At 49.1% G+C, this 18,385-nt stretch overlaps 1 protein-coding gene and 2 non-coding genes across 3 annotated transcripts; 2 read left to right on the forward strand and 1 right to left on the reverse strand.

Moving 5' to 3' along the window:
- Positions 1-4,607: 4,607 nt before the first annotated feature.
- LOC109315051 (5-hydroxytryptamine receptor 3A-like) lies at positions 4,608-14,284 on the forward strand. The gene is made up of 9 exons (XM_019542526.1): positions 4,608-5,088; positions 5,871-6,031; positions 6,125-6,169; positions 6,264-6,373; positions 7,592-7,761; positions 8,149-8,309; positions 12,158-12,368; positions 12,814-12,987; positions 13,596-14,284. Exons 1-9 carry the CDS (start codon positions 5,043-5,045, stop codon positions 13,850-13,852), a joined length of 1,335 nt encoding a protein of 444 aa, XP_019398071.1. The 5' UTR covers positions 4,608-5,042; the 3' UTR covers positions 13,853-14,284.
- Positions 14,285-17,470: 3,186 nt separating this feature from the next.
- TRNAR-UCG lies at positions 17,471-17,543 on the forward strand. Its single transcript has one exon. It is a non-coding gene; the product is annotated as a tRNA-Arg (tRNA).
- Positions 17,544-18,090: 547 nt separating this feature from the next.
- TRNAR-CCU lies at positions 18,091-18,163 on the reverse strand. Its single transcript has one exon. It is a non-coding gene; the product is annotated as a tRNA-Arg (tRNA).
- Positions 18,164-18,385: the final 222 nt, after the last annotated feature.

Below are 18,385 nucleotides of genomic sequence, written 5' to 3' on the forward strand. Positions count from 1 at the left end.
TACTTGTGTTCCCTCGGGCGCACAGCAGGTTTTAAAGGCACAGTCACCTCAGCTGTTTAACCCAGGGTGTCCTGCCTTCTGCCAGTGGAAGGTGTTCATTTTGTTAAAATATTATGCAAAATTTAGCTCTCTCTTCACTGCAGATCCTCAGCCCTTGTTTAAAGCAGCCCAGTGAAGCATTCCTTGGAAGAGAGAATTTCCTTGTGGACTCTTCTGTGCTGCTCATCATTATAGGGCCAGACCTGTCCACAGTCATTCACAGATTTATGTACACGCATGAGATGGGAACAGGAGTACAATCCCCACTTGACAGATAGGAGAAGGAGGCACAGCAAGATTAAGGTTAAAAGTAGCTACTAGCATGGGGGCCTGCTATGAGAAGCCTACATTTCTCCCATCTCCGTCCCAGTCTTCCTCCGCCCCTAGTCCCAGTCTGAGTCTCTTTGACAGCCATTTCCAGTTCCACCCTGGCTCCTTGGCCCCAGGCTCTTTGCCCATTCATCTCAGGTCCCTATCCCAGCTCTTCTCCTCACTAGTTTCTTTCCCCCATCTTCTGAATCCATTGGCTCTTATTCCAAGTCCCACTTTCCCATGAACCTAATCCTGTCTCAGTGTCCTGTCCCACCAGGATCTTTTCTCAATCCCTTTTCCCAAGCAATTCCTGCCCCCCGCCAGCCTCCCCAATACTGGCCTATCAGCTCCACCCACTCCACCTGACACCCAGTTGTTCGTAGCTCCCAGGCTCCTTGCACACCCATTCCCACTCTGCCTCCCTGATGCCTTGTTTGGACTCTGTCCTTCCCCGCACGCATGGGCTCCCAGTTCCACCCCATTTCCTCACTGGCTCCAATTCCAGTCCCTTTCTGCTCTCCCAATTTCACTTGTCCCACAAAGACTTCCAGCTCTAGTTTCAGGCTCCTGTATCTCACAGAACTGGCTGAGCTCCCCGTGTTGGCCACTCATCAAGCTGGCATGAATGGATCCAAACTTGGATCCAGTTTCTGGAACCGGGCAGAGCAAGGCGCTGACCCCAGTTTGGGGCATGTAGGCACACAGACCAGATGCTAATCATATGCCTTGTATCTCTCTTTTGTGTTATGCAGTATTTCACCCCAGGTGGAAACCTTTTGCCCTACAGTTGACTTCCTCAAGGAGGCACAAAATCCACGCTCAGACTTTGCCCAGGAGTTGTGAGCACAATTGCTGTCCGCTTAAGAGAGAAACCATAAGGGACCATTTAGAAAACAAACTCCCCAAATACCCTGCCCTTTACTCCAGCTCACCCTCTCCATGGCTGTTTTTGGGTTGTCCATCTGTTCAGAGCAGGGAGGGCTCCCTCCCCTCATCCATCTCCTACAGCAGCTTTCTTCTGCTTGGGACCAGTCAAAATCATCACCGCAGTAAAGTAATGCCTGCCCTTTTATAACCTAGATTCCTCTATCATGAGACTGCCTGCTCCACCCCAGCAGGTGACTACAGACACCTGGTTCTGTTGATAAATGACCTCTGTCCTATTAAACAATTTTCCTGAGTAGGGGCCAGCCAATTGGATAGTGCAATGGTCTTTCCACAGGAAAAGCACTTATGCCAAGGATGCTCCGGCTTTAGCCTTGAATTCCAGCCAAGCCTGAAAGAAGAAGAACAATGGAGAACATGAAATCCAAATGGTGTCTGCAGTCTGACAGATGCACAAGCAAAAGTCACAAGCTGTACCTAGGCAAGCTCCTGAGCTCTCACATCCCATGCCAGGTTGCAGTCCATTCCCCTCCCCCCTAACCCTTATCTGAGTCTACTTCCCTTTCTTCACACAAGTCAAACTCTTGTCCCATCTACATTTGATTTAGGCACCTTCCTCCTCTGAGCTGCCTCTCTCCAGCAGGGACTGGATTCAGAGCACTACCTGCTTCTCTGTCCCTCCTGCCCAGCCAGGACTTGCAGCTGGAGAGAAAGTCCTGCAGAGCATGGCCAGCGTGAGTGGACTACCCAGGGAATTCAGCTGTAATGTCCTAGTATGGGGGTGATCCAGCTCCAGCCCCTGGTCTGAATCCAGACCACAAAGCCCTGTCTGGAAATTTGGCAGTAGGGGATCAGTGACAGCGTTCATTGCCACAGCTTCCAGATTTCTCAAGCTGTGCAGACTGGATGGCATAGCCCCACACATCGGAACACACCGGTGTGTGGAGTTGTTTCATGGCCAGATCCAACACACAGAACCGGGCCAGTGCTTGGGGTCAGGCCATGGCTGGATCTACCATTCAGGGTCAGGCCAGCATATGCAATCACACCCATGGACTCCACACATCAGCCCCACATGGGATCTAGCCCATAGACTAGCCAGCCCCTCACCACTCATCCAGCCCATGGTGCAGGAAGGTTGAGCACCATTGTCCTATCAAGTCTCCACTGAGAACATGCAAACTAGGATATAACTTTGTCGACTTTTCCCTGCCTTGTTCATCACAGCAGATTTCAACCCCAGCCCCTCCCTTCCCCTGCCAAACGTCAAGTCTGTTCCTCAACACATGTGGGTGCTGATGTCTCTGAAAGAAAAAAGGCTCACCAGAATCTAACACAGGCCAAACAACGTATTGCACTCTTCCTCTTTCTGAGCCATTTGGGCTGAAGTTCCTAGAAAAGGAAAAATACATCCATCTGAGGTGGGCAGGCGGCATGCCAGATTGTAGCCCAAATGGTTAAAGCCTGGCAAAGTTGAAGGCACTAGAAAACAGGGCCTTTAAGTGAGAAGTATCAGCTTAATAATACGAAATGCTTCCAACCCACTAAGTGTTGGGCCAGATGGCGCGGAATTCACGAGTGAAGTTCCATGTCAAACTCAGACCACGCTAAATCCTTTCAGCGCTAAGCAGTGTTAAAATTAGGGCACACTGTGAGCAGTCGAATGTCAAGGGTTAATACAGTTTCTTGCCTGCACAGCTCTGACTTGGGGCTAGAGGGCTGGTAATCAGGGCTGTCACTAGGACCCAGAACACCTAGGATCTACCCCTGCTCTGTGCAGTGCATCCTGGGATACTGGTGGACTGCAAATGGCCCATTTGATCTCCATGGAACAGACTGAGGTTACCTTAACATGAGCTAGGTTGCACAGCCCAGAGTTAACACTCACCTGAAGTGGCATAAAACTTTGAGATGCTCAGGGGGAACTTAGCACGAGTTCAAGCGCTTTAATGTACAGAGACCCGCATTTTAAGTGCCCTTAGTACAGATTAAGTGTAATGTGTAACTTCACCCTAAGTAAGCTAAAGATAAAGCAACTAGGCATGGACCAAACTGCAGTTTCTGTGACTTTATTCTATGAGCCTGTCAGGGCTCTCTCAGGCACTTTGCAGCTGGGAGCAGAGGTGGCTCAGGAGAGACCCCTAGTGTTGGGAAGAGGGAAGCAGCTGCCAGTCATCAGGACTGCGCCCTAGCAACTGGGGAAACCTAGGGACAGGAAGGGGCAGAGCTTAGCCCTTCTTAAGCCCAAGCAGAAGGCTAGGAGGGCAGTTCCTCTCCAGCCACTGAGGGAGGAGGAACTCAGCCAGAACAAAGGGGAGAACTCTGATGGCTGGAATAGCCCTGGGCTCTTGCTGGGGGTTGATGTGCGCTCGTGCTCTCCCTCTCTCTGGTAGGGTGAGATGTATGCCCTGACCCGAACGGTCAAGCTGCTATGTTGCAGCTCGGGGTTTTGTGTTTTGGGTTATAGCCGGTTGGCTTATGGTTTGTGTTTATTTGTATAGTACTGGAGGACCGGGTGAGGCTGTAGGGGTGAGAGGAGGCCTCACAGGAGTGCCCCAGTAATCTGGGTGTTCCTGGTGCCCTGTGGGGCACAGTGAGCAGTGCCGGGTAGGCATAACTGTTTGCGCTGGTGTGGTGTGGTGTTGAGGGGTGTTGACCCCAGCCCTGTGGGGCGGCTGCACGGAGAGAAGCCCCAGGAAGGGGCAGGGTGCATTGGCCCAGCTCCGGAGCTAGGAGGCAACAAGGAGTCCCGGAGTTAGGGGGTAGTGAGGGGCCCCAAGAGTGAGGAGGGGTGGCGAGGAGCCCCAAGGACAAAGGAAGGGCCAAAACATAATAACATGGTCCAAGTTAGATCATACAGGCACCATCTGCGAGGCTTGGGCTGTGGTGCAGGGGAGGAAAAGGAGCCGCAGGCAGCACCCCCTGCCATCGGAGCGCACAAAAATGGGCAGCCTCCCGCTAATTCCAATCAACCGTCAATTATAAGTAAGATTAAGTCGTGGCAGGCGAGAGTGGGCGGGCGATTGGCCCATTGCAGGAGGACAGAGCTGCGCATCCGGAGAGGCTCCGAAAGTGGCACTCCTGTTACAGAGCCCTTTTCCTATCTGTTGTCTAATTGCCAAAGCCACCTATATTGGATTCACAGTCTCACATCAAAGCTTCATTTATATAAAGACCCAGACCACAGATGTATCTTCCAGTTAAATCTTTCCCAGACTGGGCTTTTATCCATGCCCAAGACTGAGTACTCAGGCAAATTTAATTTCCAAGTGCATTTCCTTCTACCCCGGGGGGCAGGGTAGCTAGGAATCCCATCTGAGATAATTTGCAATGGAGCATTATACTAATTAGGCAGTATGGAGAGAGCCATCAGAGAGGCTAAGGGAGGAAAAAACAGGTTGTTAAATCCACTTTAGGTTCAGACTCATCCAGTTGCTTTTCATTAGCCACAGGCTCACATGTCGTGCTAAATCTCCATTACAAATCTGGACCAGTGCCATGGTAACCTTGGATCCCCAAATGGCTCACTCTTTTTAAGCTGGAAAGATGAAAAATGCAAATGGTCTTTGCATTTTCAAGTCTTATTTCTGATCCTGCCTTTATTTCTTTGTGTGCTGGGGTTAGCAGCAGAGCAGCAGCTGAAGCGAAACAATCAAAAAGCTAAAGGCATCGTCACCAAAGTGCAGAGTGGTGTCTACCACCCAGCAAAGAGCACATAATCCTCACCTCTGCATCTCGCCACCCCATCACACACTGTCTTCAGAGCCAGCCAATTCAATCATCATCTCCTAAGGGCAACAGGAAGGATGTTGGGATCTGTTGTAGCCAGTCTCTTGCTCGCTCTGCTACCTGGTAAGTGCAGTCTGACCTATTCCTCTCTCAGAAATTTCTGCACTCACCTACCTGGCAGGGGAGACACCATGATAATGGTGTTGGTCAAGGTGGTTTTACTGGACCTGGAAAGGGAGATCCTGTTCTTCCCAACCTTGAATAATTTGATATAGCTGAGGGTGGAGACCTGTTCATTGCACTGTGGACAGGCACCCCTATGAGAGTCTACTGTAGCCTCCCAATGGGAGGATCTCAGCTACATATTTTACGGCAATGGGGGGGGGTTGCTCTTGGGCTTTTCTTCTAGCTTGCTCCTTCAGCCTTTTGGCTAGAGGCAAGCAAGACTATGGGACATCTGAACCCCAAGGCCTCCGGGCTTGGGGCTTGCACATAGGGTGCCTGCCATCGTGGATTTGGGAATATCTGAAACCCAAGGCTGCTGAGTCTGGGAAGCAGGATACTTGCCACTGGTAGTGCCACACAGACCTGAACAACTGAGTTCGGTTCAGTCAATAGAAGTGGGAACTGATTTAGCTAATTTGGCCCAAGACATGAAATTAAAAAAAAAAGAAAAAAGAAAACTTTAAGGGCAGCTAGATTCTCCATCCCACTGCTCCCCAATGAGAATGAACACGGGACCCAGGTGGGCTTGTGCCTTGCTAAGAGAGCACGTTTCTCATGAAGTCATCCTCTGGCTTCAGAAAGGAATAGTCAGCTGAGAGGAGAGGGGGCTCTGAGACTACCTTATCATAAAGATGTCAGGCAAATTATTATATAACCAGCCTTTTTCATTTTATCTTCAGCAGAGGCAGATCCAGGGCAGATCTGCAAGTACCACGATGTAGTTGAGTACCTGAACATCACCTCTAACAGTGATCTCTTCTTATACACCAAACCCAAGAGGAACTGGAAAGAACCTGTGGAAGTGGAGCTGGATTTTACTTTTGCCTCCATCATCTCCATAGTAGGAAGCTAAATCTCTCCTCTTCCTTTCTTTGCTATCAGAAAAATGCCAGAGGGTTTAATCCCTGCTCTCCTCTGTTCTGTTTCTCTACAGAGAGAAAAGTTGCAGACAGCGACTTTCTATTTCTGGCTGACAATGGTAAGAGCCTTCTTATCAATAGCTGATAGACCACTTCATTCCCTGTGACAAAGCTGCCAAGACCAGACTCAATCCTTATTCTTTTTGCCCCCAGGAATGGAAAAATGATTTTGTGTCTTGGAATCCCCTGGACTTCTGCAATATTTCTTCCTTTTCAATGCCAGCAAGTCTCTTCTGGGCACCAGAGATCTTCATTGATGAGCAGTAACATTGCTTGATTTCACTTGTTTCTCCTCAATACTGTTTTTAGAGGAAACACCAAAGCCCTCAGGAAATGTCCTCAGCGCAGACATAGGGCAGCTCTGGTTTGCCCCTCTGCTCATGATCTGGGACTTTCTGGAAGGCATATAACAGGGGTGGGGTCCAGAGGGCTGTACCCAGTCCCTTTCAGACTGGGTCACACGGTGGGAGCCTCTGCTGACTTTTTTTTAAGTCTCCAAAGCAAGTGGGAATCTGCTCTCCTCCCCTCCATGCTCAGATGTGTGTCCTTTCCCTTCCCTTCCATTTGCCCCTCTCCTCCTCCTGCTTTCCCCACTGTCCTGGGGGCTGGGGAAGTTTCAGACCGGTTCCTGGGGCTGTTGGAAGTGCAGGATGGGGAGATGGGGGAGCTCACCTGGGACAGCAGCAGTAATGGGGAGGAGGGATTCCCCTTCCCTGCACTTGCTCCAGTGGGCACCAGGAAGGGTGGATCTATCTTGCCCGCTGCTGCTGTCATGTCACATTCCCAGCTGACCCCAGTCCTTACCAAGCCTGGCTGGACAAGGCAGAAGCAGCTCTGAAGCTTCACCCGCCCCCAGGACAGCAAGGAAAGCAGCAGCAGGTGGGGGAAGAGGTGGGGAGGGGATGTGACTCAACCATGGAGGGGAAGGGGGGAGATTCTTACCTGCTTTGAGGACTTTAAAAAGTCCCAGGAGGCTCCCCCCGGCGTGGTGCGCCTCCACCAGTGGGCAGTGGGGAAGGGCACGGGGAGAAGCTGGGTGTGGTGGGTGCAGCCACCCTTGCAGCACAGGTTGCTTCTCCTCTACCCACTCCCTCCCTTGCCAAATCCTGGATCTGCCCCCTAGTCTATGAAAGTGTTGCCCACGGGCCAAGAATCCCTCTCCCATCTGTAGACAAAGCCCACAAAGGAGGCAATGGGAACCCTGCCTGCAAACCCTATTGAGGAGGCAGCACTGGGAGACTGGGGCTGGCCACTGAGAGCTCCTTGCCTCTCCCTTTTCACTCCAGTATATGTGCCTAGGGTCAGACCTTTCTGTCCCCCTTTCCCTGTTGCTTCACTGCTGCTCTCAAAGGAGAGCCCCCATGCATGAATGCAGTGCACAGATAGACCCTACAGAAGCTCCCATTACAGTCTCCAAGCAGTGGAGCCTAATAAGCCTGGTCTTGCGTAACCAGGGTTGCCTGACTACGTTTTCCTTTCAGAGCAGATGAAGACAAGTCTTCAACGAGTCTCTTTGTCCATGTGCAAAGCAATGGGCAGATCAAGAAAGTCCAGGTGTATCGTCTCACTGCCTTCTGCGGTTTGCTAACTGACAAGTTTCCCTTTGAGAAACAGAGGTGCAACATATCTATTTTCTCCACTGTATACCCAGGTAGCCCAACTGCGTGGCCACATGCCTGAGTGTTTGGGAGAATGTGGCTTCCTCCTTTGCCAAGCACCATCTTTCTCCTAGATCCTTCCCAATCCCTGGCCCCTGCTCCCACCTCAGGGCCTGCCTGAGCCCCTCAGGCTCAGTCCCAATTCTTCATCTCCTCCCTCGTTTTGCAACACATGCCTGCTCCCAGAATGCATTTTTTCTTGGGTGCATGCATACCCTCTTCTGTTCACTCCTGAGGCTTGGCGGTGTCCCTCTTTCCCCTGCATTTTTGCCATGCTGCAGTCATGTTGTGCTCTGGTGGAAGTGCAACTCTCCGCATACACCCATCGAATGGGGGAGATGTCTCTACGGTGCCTGACCTTGGTCATTTCTTGGTTCTAGTTCAGGACTTGATCCTGAAGAATATTAAAACCTCAGAGGAGGCCACTCGGAGCAGCCTCAGTTACCACCTCACCCACGGAGAGTGGAAATTCATAAACCTCAGGGTCCTACATCACAACAGTTCTGCAGATGGGATGTACTTTAGTATGGTCACCTATCAGGTAATGGATTTAATGAAGTGATTCCTACTGGGGTCTTTTAGGTAACAGGTCTTTTAGTCAAAAGCCTTCAAAATGGTCTCCCATGACCCTCTTATAAAAAAAATTGGGGGACTGTGGGCCAGCAGAGTCCATGGTCAGATGAGTTGGGAACTGTCTAAGGGGTTGAACCCACAGAGTGGTACTGGACGGGTCTGTATCATCTTGGCGGGAGGTGACCAGTGGTTCAGTCCTTGCCCCTGTGCTGTTCAACATCTTTATCAATGATTTAAATGAGGATGTGGAAAGCATGCTTGCCAAGTTTGCAGACAATAGTAAGTTATAGGGAAAAGCAGTTATGCTAGGGGATAGGATGCAGATCCAAGCGGACCTGGACAAGCTAGAAAGGTGGGTGGAGCAGAACCGGATGCAGTTCAGTAAGGATAAATGCAGAGTGCTTCATCTGGGGAGAAGTAACCAGAGACATGAATATAGGTGAGGAGATGTCCTGGCCAGCACAATGGTTGAAAGGGACCTCGGGGTTATGGTTGATCACAGGATGAACATGAGCTGCCAGTGTGACACTTCAGTCAACAGAGCTGTTAGCATACTGGGATGCATTAGCTGATGCATCAGGAGCAGGGCTAAGGAAGTGAGACTCCCTCTCTACTCAGCGCTGGTGAGAGCGAGCTGGAGTACTCGGTCCAGTTCTGGGCGCAGCACTTCAAAAAAGATGTGGAGAATCTTAAAAGGTCCAGAGAAGGGCCACACGAATGATTGAGGGCCAGGAGGACAAACCTGGTGAGGAAAGACTGAGGGATCTGAGACTGATCAGCCCGGGGAAGAGAAGACTGAGGGGGACTTGGTGGCCGTCTATAAGTATGTAAGGGGTGTACATCGGGAGCAGGAGAGAAAAATTGTTCATTAGGGCGCCCCAGGGGAGGACAAGGAGAAATGGCCATAAACTGTTAAAGAATGGTTTCAGGTGGATATAAGGAAGATCTTCTTTACGGTAAGGGTGACCAGAATCTGGCACAGATTTCCCAAGGAGGTGATGCAGTGTCCAACCTTGGAAGTCTTTAAGAGGAGACTGGACCAACACCTTGCTGGGATCATTTGATCTCAGTAGTATTCCTGCCCAGAGCAAGGGGTGGGGGGGTGGGAGGGTGAAATTTGAACTTGATGATCTTTCAAGGTCCCTTCCAGACCTTAATTTCTATGATTATAGGCTCAGATTGGGAATGAAAAGTTCAAGAAAATTGACTACTTGGCACATAAGCAAATTCTTTCCTTATCCAACTCAAAGCTCAATGACCCTCCTCTGATGGCCAGTGTGGGTGCTGGGGGTCTGCATGAGTACTGTGATCCCTGGCGTGATGGCAGGAGTGCCATGTTAGAGTAACTTTTCCTGGGGAATCAAAGGTATAATGTGGCTGCTTTCCAGGATACATCTCCATTAAGGTTGTGTTAAAAGAAGCAATACGTGACTGCCAGCAAGGGGAACCATTACATCAGCTTGCACTGTAAAATGGGTATATGGAGCATATGGCTACATCCAATGGGCACTTGGCCCTAGTCTAGTTCCTCATATTTGTGGCCATGAAACTAAGAAATCATTTGGAAAATATACTGTAGCGAGTCTCTGATGGAGCTTGTGAGGTGATGTAGCAACATGGCATGTAACCCTTCCCCGTTAGAAACTAGGATCCAGAAATCCATGTGTATTTCTAGCCCATTCACCAAATCAAGAAGACATCACTGAGAAGTCTGGTTTGCCCTTCTCTGAAGCGTATTGCATAGTCACTGGTGCAGACAGGAGGCTCTGGATAAGACAGACCCCTGTTTTGCTCTAAAGTGAAAATTCAGATTTCTCTACATCTATGGCCAGGAATGGTCCTGATCTCAGTTACCAAGCAGGATTTGGCTTAGCTAGTATCTCAGTAGGAGATGACCTGGCTGTCATAGCTAGATCCTGCCTTAGCAGGCAGTTGGACAAGGTGACATCTTGAGACCTTTTCCAGCTTTATTTTTCTATTTCCCACCTTTCAGAAACCCACCATTCAAATCCATCTGGGTCTGGGCATCTCCAGAGTCTGAGAGTTTGGGATGCAGGGCTTTTGGTTTATGTCCCGTTTGCTCCTTATGAATGGGTATGGAGGGATTTAGAAGGAAAAGTGGTAAGCACAGAAGTTGGAGTGGGGTAACAGGTGGCATTTTGGGGTGTCTTTTGAGGGAGCCCACTGTTGTTTCTTACTTGTGGGTCATTAGCATTTAGTATAAGCCACCCTGATCCTTTCTGGATAGGGCAGGATGTACTTTGTTATTGGTATTGAGAAAACAGGATATCAGCAATGGGGTGAGAGAGGACAGAGCACAGGTGGAAGAGAATGAAACCATGGGTGGGTGTGCCAGGCCGGGACCTAGGGGTGCCGTGACCTCCCCTAGCACCCCCTACCGACCGTGCCAGATTAGGTTTTATGCACCCTCGATATCTTGCCTGCCACGTCTTTGATATTAATATGTTGAAGGGAGGCTGCCTTTTTACCCTTCCTTGGCATGGGGCTCTGATATCTTTCGGCTAACGCTCCGCCTCATTACCCTGGTGCACCCTAACCTACAGGGTCTGTACCGGGCCTTCATGTCCCTAGATGCCTACTCCTAGGGCTCCTCTCCAGGGCTTCTCAATGCCCGCACTGGGGCCTCGCTCGCGCTCCCCGCCCACCCCGCCCATGCTGGGGCCTCGCTTGCGCTCCCCGCGCTTGGGGCTCAGGTGGCCTCAGCCTTACCTGGCCCCCAGACCCCTTTCCTGGGTCTTACGCCCTCATGGCCTTCTCCCAATTGGGGCTCAGGCGGCCTCAGCCTTACGTGGCCCCCAGATCCCTTTCCTGGGTCCTACACCCCACCGGGGCTCATCCCAATAATCACCCACACTGGGGCTGGGGTCGGGACCCCGTAAACGCAGCGCCCTCTGAGGCACCAGGAACCCCCCCTACTGCTGGGGAGCTCCCCTGAGGCCTCCTCCACCCATACAGCCTCACCTGGTCCTCCAGTGTAACATCACAACCCAAAACAGAAAACTCCCACTCCTGGGATACAACGTAAACTTCAAGCCAACCTGGCTATCCCTCGCATATATCCTTATCAGGGTTTCCTCCACCCAGTATTATGAAGAAGACACTCTCCAGCCATCAGGCTTCCTTACTATGTTCTGCTCTGCTTGCTCCAACAGAGCTCCCTCTTCCTTGGCAGCCAGAAGGGGAACTGGCTTCCAGCCTCAGCCTGTCTGTTTATAAAGGCCAGGCCCTGCCCCCTTCTGGTCAGCTGACCAGACTGGTTGCCCCGGCAACCCGCACCTGTGCTGCCCTGGTGACTGGCAACTGAGCTCATACTACTGCTGTCAGTAGCAGGCACCTTACTGCCCTGCTACAGTGGGGAGAAATAAAATGGAGTGGATGGAACAAGGGAAAAGGAGAGAGGAAAAGGAGAGCAGGGGTGTTCATAGAGGATGATATTGTATCAGAAGTATGATGGTATCAGATGATATCAGAGGATGATGGTATCATATCATATATCCTGCAGATACAGGTCTGTCCTGACAGTGGTAGATTATTTATCACGTAGGAGGGCTAGGTGCCCAGTAGGTGCAAACTGGTGTGGCACTAATGAATTTCTTTTGTTTAGACTAACTAAAGATCTGGGGTGATTAGCATGTGAGAGGGCTATTCCTTCCTAAGTCAAATCAGACCTGAGTGTGGAAGAGCCTGTCTGTGCCTGGGATGCTTTCAAAATTGCTGAAGTATGCAAATAATCCACCGTAACTCAGAACTGCTTGCCTCCGTTTCATTGTGTTGTCTTGTTGCCCTTCCTGGCAGATTGTCATGCAGAGGAGACCTATTTTACATGTTTTAAATATGATCCTCCCGACCTGTGCCCTCTTCTTGCTGGATATAGCCATTTCCTTCACACCAGCCTCTTTTGACTTCAAAATTAACTTCAAGATTACCCTTATCCTGGAGGTCTGTGTTTTATCTTGGATCCTGAATGATATTCTGCCTGCTGCCTCTGACAGTCCACCAGTAATAGGTACCTGTCTTCATTAGAACCGTAATTACAGGAACACCCAGTGAAGGGGTTGTAGACACTATAAAATAATTACCGTACTGAGGGAACCATACAACAGACACAATTGGACACATGCTTTTCCACTACCAAGTGATTAACAAGCTCCATGATGATGGGGGTGGAGGGTGGCGGGGGGGTGGAGTTTGTGTGGACATTTGGCCTTCTTTTTCAGAAGTGGCTTCTGATTTTGGTCACCTCTGGTTTTGGATGCCCAACTTCAGGAACCTTGGGTCTGGTTTTCAGTTTTGCTGAGCGCACACAGCTTCCCATTGTCTTTGACCAAAGCAGACCCACAGGTGTCCAAAAACACCTCCCAAGTGGACACTTCGAAATGTTGAGTCAGGGAATCTTGTGCTCAAGCATGGGAGTTGACATCAGGCTCACCTCTTTGCTTTGGCTTTTGCAGCTATGTTTTTCTCGGGTGTATTCTTGTCCATGGTCATTTGTCTGTTGGAGAATTGCTTGTTGATGACCCTGAAGGAAAGAAAGCCCCTAAGATCTTTATTGAATGCAAGGAAGCTGCTGCTGAGATTCTTTAAGAAGGAGAAGAAAACATCTGGGAACCTTGCAACCCATCACGGTGGGTAGCTAATCACCAACAATTAAATACTTTATAGTGAAGGAAGTAATCTGTATACATAACATGACGGGTCAAATGTGTCCCTAAGTCCACAAGCACATTGCCTAATGTGGTTAAGGTGCACTACTATCTCCAGCCAATGGCACACAAGGCAATGATGCAGCATCACACGCAGATGTCTTTGACATCCTTGCCTGAATGACCGAGTACCCATTTATGGCTGGACTGACTGGAGGCACACCTCTGGAGCTGCAGCAAGACCCCTTAACTGCTCGGCCTCAGCGATAGGGCAGGAAGCAGAAAGAAGAGCGTCAGATCAGACAAGGACGTACAGGGCAGGAAGCTGAAAGCTGAGCAGCAGAATGGGTACGGGAAAGGGCCCAGAGTGGCATTTGGGAAGCATGCAGGGCTAATTCGTGGCACAGCTGCCAACAAGGTTGGCTCCCATTGGTGTAAAGAGCCAGGCCAGGAACAAAACTAATAAGAATGCTAGCCACAGGCATCACTCCCAAAAAGAATTAACATGGGTCGATTTAGTGATGAAAAGTCCCCTTTGTCCAACGGAGAGAAATGTATATTTGGTGGTTACTTCTTCTTGCCTCCTTCAGATGAGGTACCTCCAGGACAAGGGGAGACCTGGGACCCTAACCTGTCTGGAAAGGAAGGGAAAGAGACTGTCTTGTTCCTGAAAGAGCGCCACTCAGAACTACAAATCATCCAACAATTAGCTTCCTCGCAAGACGAGGACCAAGCTGAGCTGGAATGGGAGCAGACCCTGATCTTCCTGGAGAAAGTATTTTCCTACACTCATCTGATTGTCTCTGTTCTGTTTTTTGCTTTTATTATCATCAAGTGGAGCTATTAGCTGTGAAGCTGCCTGTGACCATCTGTGTCATCGGAGAAGACGCAGTCACCACAGGGAGCTAAAGGAAGGAGAGAGGACTTATACTGATTGCCTTGCAAGCCATTCTGTCAGTTTGGCTTTTTAAACTCAGCGCTGCTAACTTCACTAATCAGTAATGAGTGTGTAAAGGGGCAATAGTTATTCTCAAGTGAGTTATTGACTCTGGCAACTCATAGAAAATGGATGGGGGGGACCTTGAAAGGTCAGCTAGTCTATCCCTTACCCCAGTACAGGATCAGCTGTAGCTGAGTAATAATGAGCTAGATTAGTGGCTAGATAGTTGCCTAACCTACTCTCTAAGTCCATTAATGGAGAGTCTAAAACCTTCCTAGATAGATAATCGTCGTCTTGTAATTGCTGTATGTTGCTAGATGAGCCTTCTGATTGCATGAGACATAATAAAATATGGGACCGTTGTCCTCGTCCTTTTCTGTTGATTACTTCACTTACACAAAGAAGCTCAGGGTTTCAATGGGGTTTGGGTCTTTTGGTTTTTGATCAACATTTACTTAGCGGCACAATCTCCCGGAGGTCACCAAGATACTCAAGATGCGGTAAGTCTGGGTTTCTTGCATCTTTAGTGATACAATTCAAAGGGCCTCCAACTGTGGTCAACAGAATGCACTCTTCTTGCTGCAGGCAAAGTGGTTGAAAGAGAGGTTGCAAGTTGAAGGTTGGAAGGAGTTGTTAAAAAGAAATGAGAGTTCTTTCACATATTAAATGATTTGAAAAAACTAAACCTGGAGACCTTTGGTATAGCATAGAGACTTATTGTTCCTCCCAAACAGCCAGCTTTCCTACTTGTCTCTGCAAGGGACAGCAAATCAGGGAGTAAGCTAGCATACGGTTTGTTTAGAAGAAAAGAGTCCTATATCCTTAGGAGAGTTCGCAGACACGATGGAGAGGGGTCGTGGTCTAGAGATCTATCCAGAAATCTAGCTACATAAATGGCTATTATAAATCTCTACTATTCCTTCCCAAATCAGTTGCATGGTTCGTGTCATCCATTTTCCAATTTAGAATAAGATACCAATGCTTCCTGACTCCGAGAGGATTCCTCATGGAAAGGAGTGAAGCACGAGGAGCGGGCACAAAAGGATCAAACAAACTCAGTTTGCATTTAAAGACAAAGGGGGTCTCACTTTAAAGCCAGTCACCCACAAATCTTCCCCCATCACCTTTGACAGTGTGCCCAACACCCCAGGGAGGGAGTCTCACCCAGTATAACAACCGTAGCAAGCACCTAAATCAGGTACATTTAACAGCTGATAAAATAAGACACCGACATTTTAAATCGAAGCACCTTCCATATCAGATTGTTAATCTCATGAGCTATGTTCTCTCCCTCATATATTTGCAGGGATAGCTGAGGTAGGGGAAGGGTGGGGGGACTTCTGTTATCTTGAGATTTATTTTTTGTTAAGAGCAAGAGATTCACCGGACCTTGAAGACACCACATGCTCTGTATATGGAAATAACACAAGGGGACTTTCAGAAATGAAGAGGGATCCAGCAGAAACAGCTTTCTGCGTTTTCTTTGCCTGTTTTCACAGTAAGGAAATCACAAGGGGCTCCTTGCAATCCCTGTTTGACATAGGGAGGGCAGTGCCATAGCTGACTGCATGACCTAACGGGTAAGGCATCTGCTTTTGGATCAGGAGATTGTGCATTCAAGTCCCTCTGTGGCTGTTGCTTTTCCAAATAAAATGAATTTCTGGCTACATTTGTCCGACTCTTTGAAAATCAAAGCATTGCAGAAGATGCAGGGAGGTCCAAGCTGTTCTTATGACTGAATCCGGATGCTTGACTGGAATAAGAATCATTACAGAAAACAGATTTAGGGGCACTATGCCATCTCCCAGGATAGGTACAGCTGTGTACAACAAAGTAATACCTAAGGAAGCAAAACCCTTTAGGAGGAAGCTGTCCAATGTCCATCCGATAGAGATGGTCCCCAGGGCTCCCCGCCTGTGCTGGGACCTAGGAGCAAGTATCTCATTTCGGGATACTTGGAGTCCCAAACCCAGCACTTCCTCCTGTCTGGGAAGGCTAAGACTGTCCATGGACTCACTAAAGATCCTCACCTAGGATTATTTCCTCCTTTTCCCATATTATGGGTCTGTTTGCATCCGCTTCCAAGTACTTGTGGAGAGAACATAAGATTTGTAATGCAATGCGTTTGCTGAAGATGAGTAGCTCTGAAAATAAACTACCTCCAAGTTGGCCTGGCTGCAAGCAGCAGCAGCCCCTTGCCCTTCCAATGGTTGCATCTAATAATTATGGGGAAAAAGACCAGGGCGCCAAGTCATTTAATCTGCTCAGAAGTTTTTGCCTAATGCCCAATATATTTTAAGTTAAAGATAATCAGAAAGACCTTCTTCTGGATTAAGCATAGCCAGCCACAAAGGGACTCAAATCCTCAATCTTCTGATCTAAAGTCAGGCACCTTATCCATTAGGCTGCATGGTCACATACACAAGTTTGTTTGATGCTGCACTTGAGAAGATATAGCTTTGTGGTTGGACTGAATCCTTAGACTATTATAATGCAAACAAATGGGGCTACCTAGGAGGCCCCAAAGGTACAGCCCTTCTCCAGACTCCAAAAGGGATAGTTCCCCCCTGCCCCAAAAAAGCTCTTACTGGTCATGTGTATGGGAGACACTAAATGCCCGGTAGACTAATTCTACTGCGCATTAGCGTGGCAAGCAAAAACCATGCTAATGCGCAGTAGAATTAATCTACTGTGCATTAGCATCACACAAAAAAAAAAAAGTCCTCCGATTATGGCACATTAAATTAGCACCTCTTATTACAAGTACTAAACTTAATGCACCGGTGCATTCATGAATGTGTACATGCATCCACTGTTATTCAAACCCTTCTCAGTTTATGCCATGAGCCGAGTGTTTGGATTTTTCGGCAAGTTTAAAGAGCATTTTAAACAAGAAACCAATATAAAATACCCTGGCTTCCATGCTCAGATTCAAACCATAAGTCACAGAACAATAGGACTGGAAGAGACCTCAAGTTGTCCAACCTGCTGGTCACAGATTGATCCTTCCCGTCTACATCATACACATGTTTGTCAAACATGCATTTGAAAACTTTTTATGGTGGAGATTTCAAGAAGTGAAGAACATGTTTTCACCCCAGATGGGACTGTGAAGACCAAACTCCTAGCTTTGGAGGCTAGGGCTTTATCCATCAGGGCACTGAAGACGCTTGCGAAAGAGTCTGGAAGGCAAATCCAGGGAAAGACACTACTATAACACAAAAGAAGTTAGACAGGAAGTTTCCCGCGCTCCCCGCCCGCACTGGAGATTGCATATTGCTTGCAGAGGAGATTTCTCCCTCGGGGGCCTCTTAGCTCCTTCTCCTTGCCTTAAGACGGCAGTTCTCAACCTGTCTAGACATGACAGTGGTTCTCCGCTTTTCCAGACATCCCTCATTAGCCACATGCATCCCTTGACTACTGGAAAATAACTCTTTCTGGTTGAGGCTCACTGCTCAAGTGAGTCACAGAGGCAGGTGAGGGAGGTATTACCACCACAGCATCATCAGAGCTGCTGTAGCATGTGACCATGTGGCCTAATGGATAAGGCGTCTGACTTCGGATCAGAAGACTGAGGGTTCAAGTCCCTTCATGGTTGCTTTTGTGCTGACCCTGAAGGTTTCTAAGTTCAAATGGAGAATTAAACCTTCAACATAACAATGAAAATACTGCTGGAAAGTGTTAGCTGATGGGTGTGGTCTTTATAATGTATTGGTTTACTGGCATTTCAAAGGTGGCTAGACCAAGTTATAACCAAACTAGGGGAATTTTGAGTTTGAAGGGGGAAAGGCCTAACCCATGTTTTACAGGAAAAGGAATAACCCATATTTGCCTCTGCCTGCTAGGGCTCAGGAAGAAACACCTCGGTCCACTTCTTCCCCGCTCCGGTAGCGGGATGAGTTGTTACCTGCCGCTTTCAGGACTGTCCATCCCCATTTCTGAGCTTGGGCTGGCAGAAGCTGCCTGCATGAAGCATGCTGGATCCCTGCAGAAGCCACGCTCTCTAGCCAAGACCCAGGAAAATGTCCATGAAATAGAAATGACAGGCTCCTTTGCACGCGTACTATCGGTGGTGACTGGACACGTGGAAGAGGGGGCTACTCCGATAAAAAGGAAGCAGAAAGTTCACCCAAGACAAGAGCTACTACCCCAGATGGGACTTGAACCCACAACCCCTGGCTTAGGAGGCCAGTGCCTTCTCCATTAGGCCACTGGGGCTCCCAAAACATGCCTCTTGCAGGCCTCCTGATGGCGCCTTATAGCTCTGGGGCATCGGTCACCTCCATCCCATGATTTCAGTTAGAGTCCTTCTCCCACATAGACCCCCGCGCCAGCCCCATTACCCTCCGCACCTCCGCGGGCGCGGGCGCGAGCGCGAGGAGGAGCCCCCTCACCCCCCTCGGACTCAAGCGGGGAGCCGCTCAGGCCTGCTCTCTTCCG

This window comes from Crocodylus porosus, unplaced genomic scaffold, assembly GCF_001723895.1.
Source record: "Crocodylus porosus isolate Cpor-Errol unplaced genomic scaffold, CroPor_comp1, whole genome shotgun sequence".
NCBI lineage: Eukaryota > Metazoa > Chordata > Crocodylia > Crocodylidae > Crocodylus > Crocodylus porosus.